Source organism: Anabas testudineus, chromosome 17 (genome assembly GCF_900324465.2).
Source record: "Anabas testudineus chromosome 17, fAnaTes1.2, whole genome shotgun sequence".
NCBI lineage: Eukaryota > Metazoa > Chordata > Actinopteri > Anabantiformes > Anabantidae > Anabas > Anabas testudineus.
Genome location: NC_046626.1, coordinates 5,119,167 through 5,137,030, shown reverse-complemented (window position 1 = coordinate 5,137,030; position 17,864 = coordinate 5,119,167). Strand labels below are relative to the sequence as shown.

Below are 17,864 nucleotides of genomic sequence, written 5' to 3'. Positions count from 1 at the left end.
AAAGAACATTGCTGCATGCCTAAAGTTTGCCAAAGACCGCATTGACACTCCACAGCAGTACAGACAAAATGTTTTGTGGACTGATGATATGTTATATATACTATATTGAACTATTTGGAAAGAACAAACGGCTCCAGATCTGGCATAAATATGTAATCATCATGTAGGAAACATTATGATTTGGGCTTGCTTTGCTGCATCAGGGCCTGGCCAGTTTGCAGTGATTGGGGTGAAGATAAATTCCCAAGTGTATTTCTTCAGCATAATGAGAATGAGAATGAATGAATGGCTTCAGAGTGGTCAAATCAGAGCCCAGACATCAACCCAAAAAGAGATGGTATGGAACAACTTGAAGAGAGACACATACACAAGATGTCCAAACAATATGACAGAGCTAAAGCAGTTCTTCCAGAATGAAATTCCTCCTGAACGATGTGCAGGTCTGATCCAGAGCTGCAGGAAGCACCTGGTATGAAGTTATTATTTTTATTATTTTAGGCACATTATATCTGGTAATACTCTTGATTTAGATGATGGTCAGATCACGTTTTCTGGCAAATTACTGCAATTAAACCAAGGAATTCCAAAAGGTTCAGATACTTTTTCTTCCACTGTAGACATCTGGCAACTACACTCTGCCCCGCTCTGTTTTGCATTCCGTTTAGTGCCTTCACTGTTATATCTCATTTTCCATTCACTGTTTTGCTGCAGTGCCAGTTTGTCCTCCATCATGCCTCACTCCACTTTGATAATCAAGACATTTTATTCATATTCTATTCTTTTCAAACAATGATGACAAAGTAACCCTCGCTCTGTCTGTGCGCTTCTTGGGTGCAAGGACAGACAAGCATCTTCTGTGAGATGGTGTTAAAGATTTTGTTTCAGGTGGCATAATTGAGTGTGACACACACACACATGTGCCTGTGTGTGTGTGTGTTTGTGTGTGTTGCAACAGCTGCGGCAGGTGTCTCAAGCGAAGAGATGGGACGATGTCGGGACGGGCAGGCGCACAATCAGACATTCCAGAATAATCGAGTCCCTGGAATTTCCTGATGATGACTTTGGTGTCAACCTAGGAATAGTAAGTGTCTGAGAGACATGATGATATAAAGTTAACTGGAATAAAAACTTAAATGTTTGATTTGTAAATTTGCTTAAACCTTTACTTGTCTGAAATAATTACAAAGAAAAGTTCGGTTTTATGTTCATTGTGTTGTTCTTATGTTATTAAGCGCGCTCTTTAGCTATAATACAGGTGTTTGTTATTTCACCGACCATCACTGATATAAAGGGTGGATAGAATAATAGAAACATCTGTCAGTATAATAGAACGCAATTCAACAGCACGACACACAGCTTTCGAAATAATCATGAAGCTGAATCAGCACCTCTCAGCAAATAGTCTACATCATAACCTTCATGAAGGTAGGATTTATTACAGGGCTGTTGTATTAGACTGCTTTTTTATTAGACTTTTTTAGCTAGGTGTGCCAAATAAAATGCTACTGAGTGTACTTGGATGTGGTGTTGAATAAAATCATTGCTCATTATATAACTATCTTCTTTGACTGAAGGACACCATGGCTATTAAAAAGCGGAGCTCCAGAACTAGAAGAATTCGTCCTGTCTCCACCAGACTGAGTGAGTTTTACGCCTTGATATGAAGCAAATTGCCCTCAAGTGCTCATTTAGCATGATATATTAAACATACTGTAATAGCAGGATTTGGGTCAATTGACTGTTTTTCATCAGGAGGAAAATTACTATACCGCATCTCTTTAGCACACAGCATGCAAATATGCTAATGCTTATGCAAGTGTTATTTGTGTGTTTAATTTTGCATGTAATATTTTAAATTTAAAGAGTCAACATGACCTTTTCTCAGATTCTGCTCCCAAGCTAAACTTGCCATTTTTCCCCACTAGTGGTAGTGATCTAATAATAGCAAAGTTGCCTCTCCATTTCAACCATTTTCTGCTTCACAGGCTGGTTAACATGGCTGTGGCCTTTGGTCATTTTTGTATTCAGATTTCTTATGAAAATGGAGGCATTTTAAGTTTTCATAATAAATGCCCTCATATTTGAATGTAGGAAAACCTGATGCCAAAAGCAGAATTAATTATGAAAGAGTTTCATATTTAATTAAAATCGTAAAACGGACCCTACAACACTTTTAACGTAAAGGGACATTTCCTCTTTCTCGTTACAGGTTTAGGTGACGAGCCCAGTCCCTCTCCCACCCCCTCTGCTCCACCACAATCTGCTCCCCTTACCCACTCAGCATCATGGGAGTGTCTGTCCACCCTCCCCACAAATGGCTCACCTTTACGACATGTGACCCACGTCCGGCCACGGCCACCACGGAGACACAGAGCAGGACACTTTCCTCCTGAATCTGTGAGTTGATGTTAAATGACATGGCAGTGATCCACAGAGCTTCAGTGTGCAGGGAGCTGCTTCCTCTGTAGCCTAATGTGGCTTTCTGAATGGCAGCTACAACCACATCAATAAATATGAGAATTGCTTACTGACCTGATTCTAACCTAGGTAGCACTGCTTAAACTGGGTTCTTGCAGTAACCTTGAAGGAAAAGGATGTTTTTTATTTTTTATTGTTCTACTGGCATCATTGTATATGTTTAACTGATTGCACGATGCAGTGTGAGAATGTAGAGGTGAGAAAATAAACTGAGCATAGTTTTTAGTTTAGTTATTTTTTTATGTATTCGCTGCTTTGTGTGAATTTTTGTTATTCATCCTGTTTTCCATGCCAGTAGCACTTTCCAAAAATAAGTTCCTTTTAAAGCTGTCGCATGTGTCTCTGTGACTCAAATGTTAATCATGCACAGCCATCTCCCAGGGGCCGCAGGGCAGCCTCTAACTTAGCAGCTTGTTTGTTTTGAGACTTTGTAAAAGCTTTTTCTAAATCGGTACAAAGTCAGTTAGGGCAGCATGTTGAGGAGTTGTTTTACAAACAGATTCCTGTTGGCATTGCATTCAGATTTGCCAGCCAGCAATTTGAAATGATAATACTTTTTGTCAGCCTTTCAGCTTTTTGTCGACTTGGTGGATTGTTCATTGTTATCCTGTGTGTGTGTGTGTGTGTGTGTGTGTAGCACTGCTCAGAAAACGGTGGAGTCAATATGCTTGAGGATGGACTGCCTGATTTCTACAGCAAGAGAGTTCTACCTGACAGGTAGTTTGCACCAGCAGTTTCATTTTTGTGGTGTCAATATAAAATCTGTAAATATCTTATTATCAACAGAGTGAAAATGAAAACATTAAGGTAATGTTATTTACTAATCTTAAGCATCTAAGAGGGACAAATCAAGCCAATCCACCACACCAAAATAACTTAATCAAATGATCTCATGCTAATTATTTCATTAAAAAGTATCTCATTAAAATAATTTGGGTGAATGTCTTTTGATCTGTTTTTTTATATTGAATCAAATAATGAAAAAATAGAATAGAAATAATCCTCTGACTCTTCCCTCTCAGCTCTGTGGAGAATTTTAGGATCATTCAGCTCATTGGTTTGGTTTCTACTGTCAGGAATATGTGCAAAATTACTAGTGTCACATTATTCCTCTAATTTACAAGTGGCAGTAACATGCCAAGAAATCCAAGCTGCAAAGGGAGAAAAGACTCCAAGCCAAAATAAGTTGCTTAAATTGGTTTTGCAAATGTTTTATGACAAATGGAAAGTTTGTTGTGCCCCAAGGATGCACACAATGTATTTTGGTAAGTAACACTGGATATATGCAAACTTAATTTCTGAGGTAGACATATGTCACAACTTCAAGAGAATGCTCAATATCTGCTAGACGTGAAACGACAGCTTTGCCAAATGAAATAAAACATTCATAATAAGCCTCTGTCATTCCACCAAGTGGGGAAAAGTCAGTTAATAGTGACATAATGATAGTGGCATGTAAACTAGTCACTGACGACTAAATTAGTATCGCCAAAGCTTCAAATCAAGAAGGAAATTGCAAAACAGTAGTTTTTCCAGGTTTTCGATAATTAAAGGATGCATTAATTACATTAAGATTAATTAAAAACTTCAAAACCTAATTGCTTTGTAATAGCAGTGTAATGTGCAGCACAGTTGACCCAGGAATTACTCTTCAGTTTATCATACTATAGTTGTTGGATTTTAAATCCATTTGTTTATTTATTTTGTGATAATTATAAGGGTCATTTTAGTTAAGTGTACTTGTGCTGTGTACTTGTATAAGTCTGCTGTACCAAAGAGCTGTGTATTAGAATGCAGCTACAGTACTTAACAGAAGGATTCTTACTGTATGCTCCTTACAGTCCATATTACATACTGTACATTAAAAACAGGACTACTAATGATCAATTATATTGTGCCCTTGAAAACTTAGCCGCAAATGTAGTGGAGGGTTTCCATTTGCACTGAACAGAACTGAATTGTAGCACTATTTGTTCAATAAATAGAGTGTATTCTATTATATTCAATAATTCTTGTTTACTGTCACATACCAGCCTCGTGATTTCAGATTAATTTCCCTTTAAACTGTACCATGGTCACACAAAATTATTTCTCTTCTTTCCTGGTATTCGAGACGGCATTGTTGACGTATACAGATATATTGCTGAGAGACACACACAACATAGGCTTTATATTCACCTCAAACAGACATACAGTACATTGGCTTCAGCACTATATCGTACAGTACATGAGTCAGTCATGCGTAGAACTGATTTAACTCCCTGGATCACTTCAAAGCATCAGTAGTTATTTTTTCTGTATGTATTAAAAGTGGTTCACATGGACTATCACTATTATGATTTTCACCTTTTAGCTCTTTGGATATTGGTTTAGCTGTTTTTGTTCAGTCTCACCATTGTCATCTGCAATTTGAGAGTGGTTTCATTTTCAGTTGAAAAACAAAACCCACCATTCGCTATCTGTCTAGAACAGTGATTCTCAACCAGTTTATTTATTTTTTAATTGACAAATCTTGTTATTTTCTAATTATCTAATTTTTGTTTAAGTATTGGAACACCAATCACACAACCTCACTGTTTCTTGCACAGGGAAAGTCTTGCATTTGCAACTGTTGTACCACCGTGAAATACAGTGGCTGTTGTAAGGATTTATGCTTGATCGTCTTTTTTTTTAACTGAGAAAAGAAGTGCACACGTTTCTACAAGAGCAACGCTTCTATATGCTGAGGATTACATTGATGGATCAATTCTGTGCAAAATTGGCCTACTTATCTGATGCATTTTATCAGTTAAATCAGCTGAATATATCAATGCAAGGCAGACTCAGCCCAGTGTTTTTGGTTACAGACAAAATTAAGGGATTCAAGGACCTAAGATTTGACATGTTTCCACATCTGAGTAAAACTTTGGAAGCCTCTTCTCATGAGAACATACTGTATCATGTCAGCTCAGTTGTCTCCAAAGTTTGCTGACTACTTCCCAGAAGACCCTCAACATGGAAACCTTTGGATTTTAGACCCATTCTATGTGGAGACAACTTCAGAGGACATGGCTCAGTCCACTTTGTTGGAAAATGAAGTAATGTACCAATCAGCTGACAGTAGCCTAAAACTTCAACACACACAAGTTGAGCTTCATTTTGTTTACTGGCTGCAAGTGAATATCAGCTTATCATGTTAGCCTGGATGTGGGGATGTTTTTTTTTTATTATTAATTTGTTAACAGCATTCCCCTTGTGTGTCTGACCCAATTGCTGACCTGCCCTGTGTTGTTTTAAATAGTTGCTGAGTAAACCTGCCAAGCCTTTTTAAAACACGGAAAGTTTTCGTCTACGTATATTCTTTGACCTAGTCTGCTACAGTGACATAACTGATTAACAGCAGAGTATATCATGGTACTTATTTAATTTTCTGTTATTCTGTGTTCATAATGTCATATTTAGAAAGGTGGTCCTCTGAATGTTTTTAAACAGTCAGTGTTGTGCCATGAGTTACAAAAGGTTCAGAGCCCTTGGTCTAGAACCAAACGAGGGACACTGGTAGCAACTAGCTAATGAACATAGTGCAGCATCCAGGGCTAAGTGGAGACACAGCACTAAGTCATCTTTACCTACATGGAAAGGACAGACAGACTGCTACATGACTGCATGTGCTTAATGCTCTCTAGTAGTGCATAAAAAAGATTCATTGAGGCATCAAAAACTATGCCTTCTGTCAAATATTAAACCATCTGTACACTATGTTGTATGGTTCATTGGTTCGCTATGCATTATGATTAATATAATAGATATATCATTTAGACAGTTAACACTGGGATCAGCTTGCCAATGATGACTTATGGTACATACTGGTCAAAAAAGGTTGGTGACTGTTTGCATCAACAGAAAAACTCTAATTCTTACATTGCTGCATGGACCCCACTCTCTCTCTCTCTCTCTCTCTCTCTCTCTCTCTCTCTCTCTCTCTCTCTCTCTCTCTCTCTCTCTCTCTCTCTCTCTCTCTCTCTCTCTCTCTCTGACCAAGGGGTAGTCTCTGTTTGTCCTTGTTGTCTTTGCCAATAATCTCATCACCCCTCCTGTCTTTGCTCATCTGTCTTTCTCTTTCAGTCAGTTGTCGTCCCTCCATCAGGCCCAGTCACTAAGGAGGAAGAAAAGACGCAGCATGTTGTCCATTTTCTCTGGCTTCCGTAAGAGCCGCAACTCCATGATCTCTACTCAGGACTCAGAGTAAGCACACAGAGGAGGGGTTGGAAGGAGGGGTGGAAGGAGGGTAACATTTAAGTGCACCCAGAGAATGAGTCTCCTGGTAAATTAATCTAGCGCTGGGCATTAACGTCACTTCATAGCTTTATAAATATTTTAATAGAAGAAAATATTGTAACTTTGAATTTATGGCAGTGCATACATTAAAGCTCCTACTACATAATGGTACCATGGTTTAAAAAGTTGACAGCAGTATTGCAAAGAGGGGCAAATGTGGAAAACTTATTTTAGTAAAGGAGGAGGGGAGAGAGTAGCCCTCAGAAGGCACTGTTTGCTTAGTTCACTTAAAAGGAGTTATGCAGTTGCACAAAATGGAGGAGAAAAACATAGTAGATGAAAGCTAAAGCTGAGAGAGATGCTACAAATCAAACTTAAAAGGTATTGTGGCAATCCTGGTAAAGCATTCACCTCTGTTGGTATACAATCTTGCTGTGGTGCTTGAAAGATTGTGAACCTTTTTTGAATTTTCACTGTTCCTGGATAAAACCTAATCATATTTTCACTGAAGTTAGGAAAACTAAATAAAGAGAATCCAATTAAACTAATGAACAAAAATAGACCGCCTCATTTGTTCAGTGTGGAAAATGATTCAACAAAAGTATTTCAACCGCTTAAAAGTCCAGTTATGTTTGAGTAAGTTCTTTCAGTTAAAGAGATCACAATCAAGTCTGAATCTGGGAGACACTGCCTTATTTAAAAAGGAGAAATCTGGGTCTTTGCTATCATTGTCTGATCTTGATAACACAAGATAGTAGCATTGTGTCATGGTTTGAACAAATGAGATCTGTAAATACTTTAGAAGATAGATGATGGAATTGATGGAACTTTAAATACTGAGTTGTACAAGCAGATTCTCCCGGACAATGAACCTAAAGACCCAATTTCCACCACATAGTCGTTAAAGCAGACGAAATGCAATATTTTGTCAAAGTCCTGACCTTAATCCTATATAAAATGTTGTGAATGGAAACTGAAGCTGGCAGTTTGTAAAAGGGAGCCCACCAACATCCCTGTGCTGAAGCTGTTTTGTAAGAAGGAATCCACTAAAAAACTTTGCACCTTTGCGTCTGTGCAGCCTGATGGAAGAAGCATATGCTATTGTAAATTAATAATATTTTATTAATATATGGGTATCCAATTTTTCTCAAATTGACTTAACTTTTGGTATTTTTAATATAACAAACACTTACATCATCCCAGCACACGGCTCCACTCACACATCTTAGAGTTTTTGTGTCTTTGTTCCTGCAGCGCTTCAGAGAATGTGTACTCCATGATTCAGCACCCTAAGGACACTGTAAGGCCAGAGAGCACCGTTCCTGGAGCAAATGGGACGATGTCTTCACCTCGGCCCACGCAGGGCCTATTGGCGCATGGGACCAGGCCCGCCAGCCCCCCATGCCTCATTCAAAGACAGGTACAGGTCTTATGGACAGTCACAGTGAGAGTGTTGGTACTGCTCTTCAGCCAGCAAGACAAAAATCTAACTTTTTTTTTCTGCTGACGCTCTGTCCCTGCCAGCTCCAGGGTAGAAGCTTGATAGCTAAGTGTGACCTTTTAAGCTTAGAAAAAGTGTAATTTCCTAAGTCTACTCCTCTTATTTTCCTTTCGGCTTGTCCCTTTCAGGGGCCGCCACAGTGAATCATCTGTCCTCATTTAACCATATCCGCTGCATTCTCTTCTTTCACACCAACAATCTTCATGTCCTCTCTCCGTTTACCGATATGTTGACAATCTTTCCTCCGAACATCAAACCACCTCAGTCCGGCCTCTCTGACTTTAACTGTAAAACATATGATATGAACTGTCCTTCTAATGTACTCCATATTCCTGATCCTATCCATCCTCATCACTCCCAAGGAGCAACTTAGCATCTTAAGCTCTGCTACCTCCAGGTCTGCCTCCTGTCTTTTCTTTAGTGCCACTGTCTCCAAGCTGTACAGCATCGCTGATCTCACCACCGTCTTCAACTCCTTTTCTTTCTTTTTCTCCACCTGTTCCATCCTGGTTGCACACGCCTCTCCACCTCTTTACCACACTCTCTGTGGCTTTGAACTGTTGACCCTAATTGCTTAAACCTACCGTTCCACTTGGTTCCCTCTCATTCACACGCATCTGTTCTGTCTTGCTGCAGCTAAGCTTCATTTCCCTGCTTTTCAGAGCACACATCCACCTTTCTAGATTTTCTTCCACCTGCTCCCCTGGTGTTGCTACAGATCACATCCTCTGCAGACATCATAGTCTTACAGCTCTCATACATGTCCTGACATACTTTCCTGCCACTCCAGACTTCCTCATTCAATACCACAGATCCGCTCTCATACGCTTTCTCTAGATCTACAAAGACATAGTGCAACTCCCTTTACCAATCTCTCTACTTCTCCGTCAGCATCCACAAAGCAAATACTGCATCTGTTGTACTCTTTGTAGGCATGAAATAATGTTGCTGCTTACAAATGCTCACCTCTGCCCTTAGCCTAGCTTCCACTACTCTTTCCCACAATTTCCTTGTATGGATCATCAGCTTTATTCATCTGTAGATGCCACAGCTCTGCACATCTTCCCTGTTCTTAAAAAATTGGCACCGGTACACTTCTCCTCCATTCCTGTGACATCCTCTCACTTTCCAAGATCATGTACAAGTCCTTTGTTTGGCCTTAGCCACCTTGACCTTTACCTTATTCTGCATCTCCCTGTACTCCAGTCTACCCTCTTCAGTCCTCTCTGTGTCCCACTTCTTCTTAGCTAACCTCTTTCTCTGTATTCACACCTGGACGTCCTTATTCCACCACCAAGTCTCATTGTCCACATTCTGCTTCCCTATTGACATACCAAGCCCCTTCCTAACTTTCTCCTTGATCACATTAGCTGTAGTTGTCCAGTTAACTGAAATCTCCCGACACCTAGAGCCTGTCTCACCTCCTCCTTGAAAACTACACATCTTTTTTTTCTTTCACCACTTTGCCCTTTGCTCCTCTCACCTTAATCCTCTTCATCTTCCTCAACATCATAGTCATTTTACACACTACTATCTTGTGTTTTCTGGCTACGTTCTCCCCTGCCAATAGTAGCAGTAGCAGTCACTGATATTTTTCAGATTATGTTGGTACATACCTGAGGCCATATCCATCTTTTTTTTTTTCCATTCTGCGTTCCTTTCCTCAAAACCAAACCTGCCTGTCACAATCTCACTTTCTTACGTGTACTGTACCTTTAAATTTAACTTCCATAGTCATCCAACTTGTGAGCATGTTTCTCCCCATTGCTATAGTCTGCATGACACGGCACAGTGGCTGCTTGCATGCTGTGCCCACCAGCTGCTATTCTCAGTCTTTTTCTGTATTGGATTTGTGTAGATTGTCTGAGGTGTGGAGGACTCTGGCCTATTTTAATCTCTTCAAATGCTCACACACAAACACATGCGCACACACACTTAGAGTTTGAGTCTCCAAATCCCTGCGGTTCTCAAAGTAGAGTCCATGGATGCTCACTGATCCTTGAGGGGATTTGAGGACATCCCCAGCAAAGTGAGGGATAATTTAATTTTAGCATAATTGAATTCACTAGAATTTTAATCACAGGCTTCACTCTCATCACGGTTACCAACAGACCATGCAGTTAAATGATTCAGTAGATCATCAGAATCCCACAGAGTACTGTATATCATATCTTCATAAATTTATGTGAGGTGAAGTATTTGACTTTTATCAGGTTTGATCTCCCCTCTCTAACTCCCACTGTCTCTGAATAGTCTACAGACCTGGTCAGCATGGTGTACAGCTGTATCGGGGCAGAAATCGAAGACTCAGATGGGAGCAGCACCTGTGACATCAAAGCAACAGACCAAGATCTGGACAGATCAACCACCATCTCAGATGCCCCCGCAGAATCTCAGACTAACGGACACGTGGTGTCCTCCAAACAACAGCCGGACAGACAGATGGAGAGAGGCAGGCAGGAGAGGATCGTACCCCTGACAGACTCTGTCACTGAGATGGCTGAGGAGGACAGGCAGAGCGGTGGAAATGGGCCCCCAGGTGGGACGAAGCCAGAGCCGCCTCCACAGAGTACTAAGCCGTGTCTGGCAGTCATGAGGCAGAGACACCTGCAGGAGAGTTTAGGTACTGCAATGTAGGCTGCAAGTTTTACTGAGTTGTATCATTTCTTTGACTTTTCAAGTGTTTGAGACCCCTGATACAAACAACTTCTCAGAATTCATACCTTTAAGCAGAAAATACTGAACAAACAAAAAAATAAAATAAAACAAATACTGTATATTCTTTCAAATAGAGATACCTTATATTATCACAAGTTTGAATGCTGTCAGAGCCTTGACTGATTATATACAGTTACGGTAATAGGACAAATTCAGTAAATGAAATAACTTTTAAAGTCATTCTGTCATTTCAAATATTGACTTTGACAAAATATTGACAAAATTATGTTTTCCTTTCTAAATAAAACCTAATTTTGTTATGTTAAGTAAATGGTGCTTATGGTTTACACAAATTCAGCATTATTAACTTTGCTGATTAAATTTCTTAAAATGATTCAGCCAATGATGGCATGATTTAAAGAAATAACATGCAGTATAGTTAAAAATAAAAAGCTTTTAGTAAAAATGGGTACCGGTAATACATGATACACTGCTGGGTATCACCACAGAAACCTAGTTAGAAAACTAACAGCGGCAGCAAAAAACGTAGATCAACAACATTTAAAGAACACTTAATCAAAGGAAATGTGTCAGTGACCTTAATGAGAGCAGTGATTTGATGTCAAGTCAAGAAGCTTTATTGTCATTCCAACCACATATAGCTGAAGCAGTACATAGTGAAATGAGACAACATTTCTCCAGAACCATGGTGCTACATAAAACGGCAACAAGACAAACATGGGGCTGAGGACTGCTAAGTTGTCCTAGCAAAACACATAAAGTGCATCCTGTGCAACCTAGTGCAAACAGTGCAAGAACACAAAGAAAAAGTGCAGACAGACGTCAGAAGACGAAAAAAGTGCAAAAACAGAACACAAAACACAAAACAGCAGCAACCAGTAGCGGAAATGAATACAATTTACAACTGAAAGATGGAAACATGTCAAATCTAGCGAGTGTGTGTGCTCAGTTCAGTTTGTTGTGTGTGTGTTGAGGAGCTCTTGAGGTTCCCTCCCAAAGATAAGCTGCTCCAAACCATAAAACCCTGTACAGACAGAGGGCCATTGTTGAAGGCTATTTTTGGTCTAGAAAAGTCTAGACTTTGTAATTAGCAAACATCTAAAGTTACAAAAGTAGTTTTAGGCTGCAGTCTGGCTCAAAGATAATGAAAAATCAGTTCAAGTGTCAGAGACCAGAGGTGGTTGTCTTTGGAATCAATGTAAAGATCTGCAGATTGAAACAGGAGTGTGTACTTTCATCCTGATAGAATATGTGGTTTGCAAAAAGGTTTAAAAAGAGCTGCTACTGATTTTTTTCCCCCTCCTCGTTAAGTGGAGATGAGTTGTCACTGTGACAACCAGTCGGCTTTTAAACATGCACAGAAACATATGCACATGCATATATGCATGTAAACAGGTGGCCAGCTGTTACTATGCATGTTTTTTTTGTTTTTTTTGTTGTTTTTGTTTTTGACTCTCTTGTTGGTGGGAAACCTGTCATAGGGGAAAACATTATGTAATCCATTCACAACTGTATTTTTTTTATTTTTTTTTAATTGTCTGTTTTGCATTGTGCCGATATTTGTTTTTTATTCATTTTGATTTGATTCAGTTTGATTGACTGTAAGTCGATTCATGCCTGGCTAAGACATTTCTAGTCTGCAGAAAAAGCTTTGACAGATCATTATAAAGACTCTTTTGTGTTGTGTGGTGTGTTTGTCTTACCAGAAGAGGCAGGACATCCAGATGGCGAAGACCAGAGTGAAAGAAAGCGTGAAGAGAAGCATCGAGCAAGAGGGCCAGAGGGACAGCATCCTCTTATTCCCAGTAAGGTATGTGTGTTCAGCATGTCAAAAAGCGAACCGTGACTTTCATGCAGCAGACTCTGGTACACCACCAAACACTTTTATACATCTCCCTCCCAGCCCAGTCTTGACCTCTCAAGAGACAAGACATCTCCGGAAAACACCAAGACTTCTCCGAAAACCTCCCCTGGCAGTGCAGGAGAAGAACCCAGCAGTGACCAGAGGACTTTGTCTCCCACTCAACCAATGATTCCAGACAAGGGAACCACTGAGGGGAAAAGCCCACCACCGTCTGCCAAACAGGGGATAGAAGACACAAAATCCGCCATCAGTAAAGGTGGTGTAGCAGTTGTTATTTTACATCAAAGGGAGCAGGGCAGTGACAGTAAATTGTGATCTTACTCGATGTAGTTTTCTTGGATTTTTAATTCATATTCTGAATATAATATGAAAGTAATTCTAGTTGTGTGTAGTCACAGTAGTTGTTAATACTAATTTCTACTAGTTTTAATTGTCAAACTTCTTAAACACAGAATGGGTTGTTGATGATGTTGGTTAGGCAATATGGAGAGATGATGATGATGATGATTGTTCTGACCAATCAGATGCAGAGGAAGGTCATAATGGATTTCCAGCAACATCACATCACACCGGGAAGTCCAGTTCATTTGATATAGGTATTTGTCTGACCCTGTGTTTACTGCATCCCTGCGTCCCTGCACACATTATATGAAATACTTGATCAGCATGCTGTTTAGTTACACATTTACTGTATGGCTGAGACGGACTTGCCTTTTTTGTTCATAGTTCATAACAAAAGCGCAATGCCTTTGTTATTTTTTATCAAATGAAAGCAGCACGAGTCTCTTATTTGATGTTCTCCCAAACCTGTAGAGTTCACTGGCTGTGCTCTAAGTTACTGCTTTATCCTCCAGCCCCCCACTGTGTGTTTGTGTTTGTGTGTCGTGCCATTTTCCTTTAGGCATGGAACAAGACAGCCCCTACGATCTGGAGAGGTATTCAGATCGCAGATTCCCTGTGAAAAAGTCTTGCCTCCCCCAGTACAGAAACAGATCTCTGGACTACCCTGTTGAGACCAGGTGTATGTATCTGTTTCACTTCGTACAAATTAGTTTGCCCTGACAGCCATGTGGCAGGAAAGGTTTGCACAGTTTTTGCACAATTTTATTGCACAACAAACAATTCACAATTCATCCTGTGTATCTCAGTAAGTACTACCTATGTAGTACTTTAATTACATTTAAGGAAAAAAAGCTTGTGTAAAATTTGTAACTAAATAACTCGAAACTTGTGTACCACAATGTACCTGTGCAAACCTTTTCGTGGATGAGTCATAACCCTGCATATTGAATGTATGCTTGATCTGGTATTTTATAAATGGCTGACCGAAGAAAGAGATCATAAAGCAGAATTTCAAAACGTCATTTGGCTGTTTTCCAGAAGCGTCTCTTTGCAGCTGGCAGCCGGATCTGACACTGCATGGATAAGTGTTCTATTAGACTAGAACTTCACCATTTTTGAAATAAGGACCTTTTATCACTCCTGTTTTAATTGGAACTGCTTCGTTTTTTTGATATCATGTTCCATTATTGAGATAATTGGCCGCCATGCTGATTCATCATCACTTTCTACACTGAGCTGTTTTTCAATGAAGATGAACATCCTGAGGCAGCGGAATTCAGGGGGCACTAATGACAAGGCAAAACCACTGTCAATTATCCCTGTAATATAGAACTATGTTTCAAAAACCTGCTGGAGGGGACTCAATTACCATCACTATGAGACTTATAAAAGGGTCCACATGTCACAAATGGTGGCTAAAAAGCCAGTTACATAGAAAGTGTGAAATCTAAGTGATCCTCTCTGTCCTTTCCGGTTATGTTTTAGGTAGGCAGGCTTAAAACATAAAGAGACTTTCTCTTCAGGACAACAGGGACATTCTTACATTTGTATTTTCAAAACAATGAAATCCAAATATTAGAAGTGTAGATTGTGTCAGAGGCTTCACTTCTGTTGGTGGTTCCACAGTTAAGTCCAAATTTAAAGCTGCATTAGTTGATGTTTTTGTTGCCATTTGGAGGAAGTTGAACAAGCTAGAAACACGGCATAATATCATCTCATTTAAATGATAAAGCTATATGTTTTAGCAAACTCTTCACATACACAGTACACTTCTGTATATTGTGTGCTAGTGGTCAGGTACAGTAGTGTACAGCTAGTTTTTCAACACTTGACTTTTCAGCGTTCCAATATAGAGTTAAACTTGTTAAATGCATAACATCACTGTCTGTGGGTTTCATGTCTTGATCCATTGTAGAATTCAAATATTGATTATTGCAGCTTTAACTTCCAATAACTGCTCTAGTAGCTGGCTAACATTAGCAAACATGTCAGCAAACAATTGCCAACTTAAACATGCAGTAGATTCACTGCAACATGAACATTCATTTGATGTTGTGTTTGTGTGTCAGCTGATGCATTTAGGTCCAATATTCATTCTCCCCCCAGCTGTTTTCCTTTCACCTCACCCTTGAGGGAAATATCTGGCTTGTTAGCTTTTAAATGCGCCAATTTTTTCTCCAGATAGTTGCTTTCTTTCTCTATCTCTGTGTTGTTATTTCTGCAGGGAAACAAGATTGATGAAAGATTTGGCAGTTAATTCCCTTTGTGTTTGTCACTACTAGTGACACTAAACATCACAAAATAATTTGATCCACTGGTAATATAATATTTCTCAGACTTGCAGCTTTGAAATCATACAGTGATATTATGTTTGCTTCTTCAGGCTACGACAGTCCGCAGCTCGGTAACAGAGATGCGTTGTGACATTACGAGCAGAGCAGGAGACTGGGATACTGGGACATGGAGGACTGGAGAGAGACGAGCTTTTAAAACTGTGTGGACTCAATGACAAAGATTCAACAGCAGCTTTATTGTTCTCTTCTTTTTTTTAATTCATGTAAACATTTGTTGCTGACAGTGCATGTACTGTATGCTCTCTGTTTTTAACTGGTTGCACTTGTTATGGTTTTTCTCAGGCATAAGGGAAGCTTTGCAGTACATAAAGTAGTTTTCATACAAACACAATACTTTAGTGTCTCTCCAGTATGCTCTCAAACAGTTGTTTTATGCATTTGTGCAAAATGATTTATTGTTGAAAATACCGTCTCCCTGTCTTTTGCTGACAATCTGTGACTACTAAAGGTGAGTTTGTACTGTAAACAGTATATTCTAATGACGGTGTATATATGGAATAGATGACTGCACTAACCATTGTGGTAACTACCAGGTAATAATCATGTTTTTATTTGTGATAATATATTATTTGATAACTGTGTTTGTAAGTGGGCTTTTGCTGTATGCTGACGATGATTGAGAAATGTGTTTCATGCGCTTAGCACTCATCTTTCCAGTATTTAATTTCAGTCAGTGAATCAGTTACAGTTTTAATCTGATTTTGCAGGTCTGAAAATGAGTATATTTTCTAAAAATGCTTCTATGAATCAGAATAAATAAAATTGACTTTACATAAGGAAATGGAACTTCTGAGTTATGCTTACGGTTCATTTTTCTATGTAGGTATAGATGTTGCAAAAGGGAGCACCAAACGTGCACAAAGGTTTTGTCATCATCATTTTTACCGCTCAGCATGTGAACACAGTTTTATGTCCTCTGCGGTTCATTAGGAGCTAGAGAGATCTGGCCTGGCTCTATGTGACAGTAAAACATTCCCAACAGCCCTTCTGACAGTCATTAATACTTTTCTGTTTAATCTATACAAAAAGTGGAAAAATGACCAGCTGTAGTTTTATCTTAGGTTTTATACATTTTCCCATTTATGAAGTCTTGTTTTCACCTGTCAAACCTCGGAGCTAGCTGTTTCCATCTGTTTCCAGTCTTTATGCTAAGCTAACTATCTGCTGGATGTAGCTTTATATTTCATAAACAGATATGAGAATGGTGTCAATATTACATGGCAATAAAAGGTAGACACTGTATTTCCCAAAAAAGACAAGACAAGATCTTGTGATTTCTCCCAACTTTATGAAAGTGCTTTACTAAATCAGTGGAAAACGCTTTAAAAAAATATTCAGACAGGTACAGTGCCTATAAAAAGTATAGGCACTATACTTTTATATAGTGCCTATACTACAGTGCTCCAAAGTTGGCGACTTTGACAAAACAAATTCTGAAAAATACCACTCACTGGTCACTGGTTAATCAGTATTCCTGGCTACCATTACACCATGAAGACAAATGAACACTCCCAGCAACAGAGAACAAGTAGGAGGGAAGGATAAAAACAATCCTGGAGGACAATCTTATTCAGTCGACAAGACAACTACGGCTTGGGAGAAGAATTGTTTTCCAGCAAGACAATGACCTGACACATACAACGGAAGCTACACAGAAATGGAGTACTGACAACAAGGTGAATGTGGAGTGGCTGAGTCAAAGCCCAGACCTCAATCCAATAGAGAATTTGTGGGTGGACTTGAAAAAGGCTGTTCACACCCGATCCCCACGCAACCTGACAGAGTTTAATCAGTTTTGCAAAGAAGAAGCCTCAGAACCCTAACTGAGATCCATCAACACAGACTCCATGCTGTGTATACAGCCAAAGGTGCATCTACTAAACACTGACCTGAAGGGGGTGAATATTAATTAATAAACAATGATTTCACCTGAAATATTTTAATTTAATCCACATTACTTTGTAGAAACCTGTTTTCACTTTGACATTAATGAGGTTTTTTTCTGAAATGTCTTTGTCAACATCCATAGGTGTTGAATACTTTTTATAGGCTCTGTAAATCACACAGTTGGTCAAAGGCTGGAAAGAAGACTCAATATTAGAAATAGAAATGAAAATGGTTAAAAAAATAGAAGGCATAACCTTCTAACTATCTAAACGGTTGTGAGTGCTTCTCGGCAGCAGATGGCGGCAGAGACCAGGCGCTCTTCTAGCCTGAACATATAACATCATTGTTTAGTGCCGTGTCGCTGCCAAGTCATGATGCACTGTCATTACCATAATAATGGATCCTAGCAGCAGTCACCGTCGCTGCATTCATCATCAAGGCAGATTATGTGTTGTGATGTTGGTTTTTGCAGATGAGCTCATGCTCGAGGAGATTTACTAAT

General features: G+C 39.3%; 1 protein-coding gene across 1 annotated transcript in view; it reads left to right on the top strand.

Moving 5' to 3' along the window:
• carmil3 (capping protein regulator and myosin 1 linker 3) overlaps window positions 1-16,145 on the top strand; it is a 72,448-nt gene extending 56,303 nt beyond the window's left edge. Inside the window, 12 exon segments of the mRNA XM_026375528.1 lie at window positions 956-1,081; window positions 1,575-1,641; window positions 2,210-2,397; window positions 3,116-3,195; window positions 6,583-6,702; window positions 7,990-8,155; window positions 10,490-10,859; window positions 12,622-12,725; window positions 12,819-13,035; window positions 13,304-13,375; window positions 13,681-13,800; window positions 15,505-16,145. Coding sequence (XP_026231313.1) covers window positions 956-1,081; window positions 1,575-1,641; window positions 2,210-2,397; window positions 3,116-3,195; window positions 6,583-6,702; window positions 7,990-8,155; window positions 10,490-10,859; window positions 12,622-12,725; window positions 12,819-13,035; window positions 13,304-13,375; window positions 13,681-13,800; window positions 15,505-15,545 — 1,671 coding nt within the window. The 3' untranslated portion in view covers window positions 15,546-16,145.
• Window positions 16,146-17,864: the final 1,719 nt, after the last annotated feature.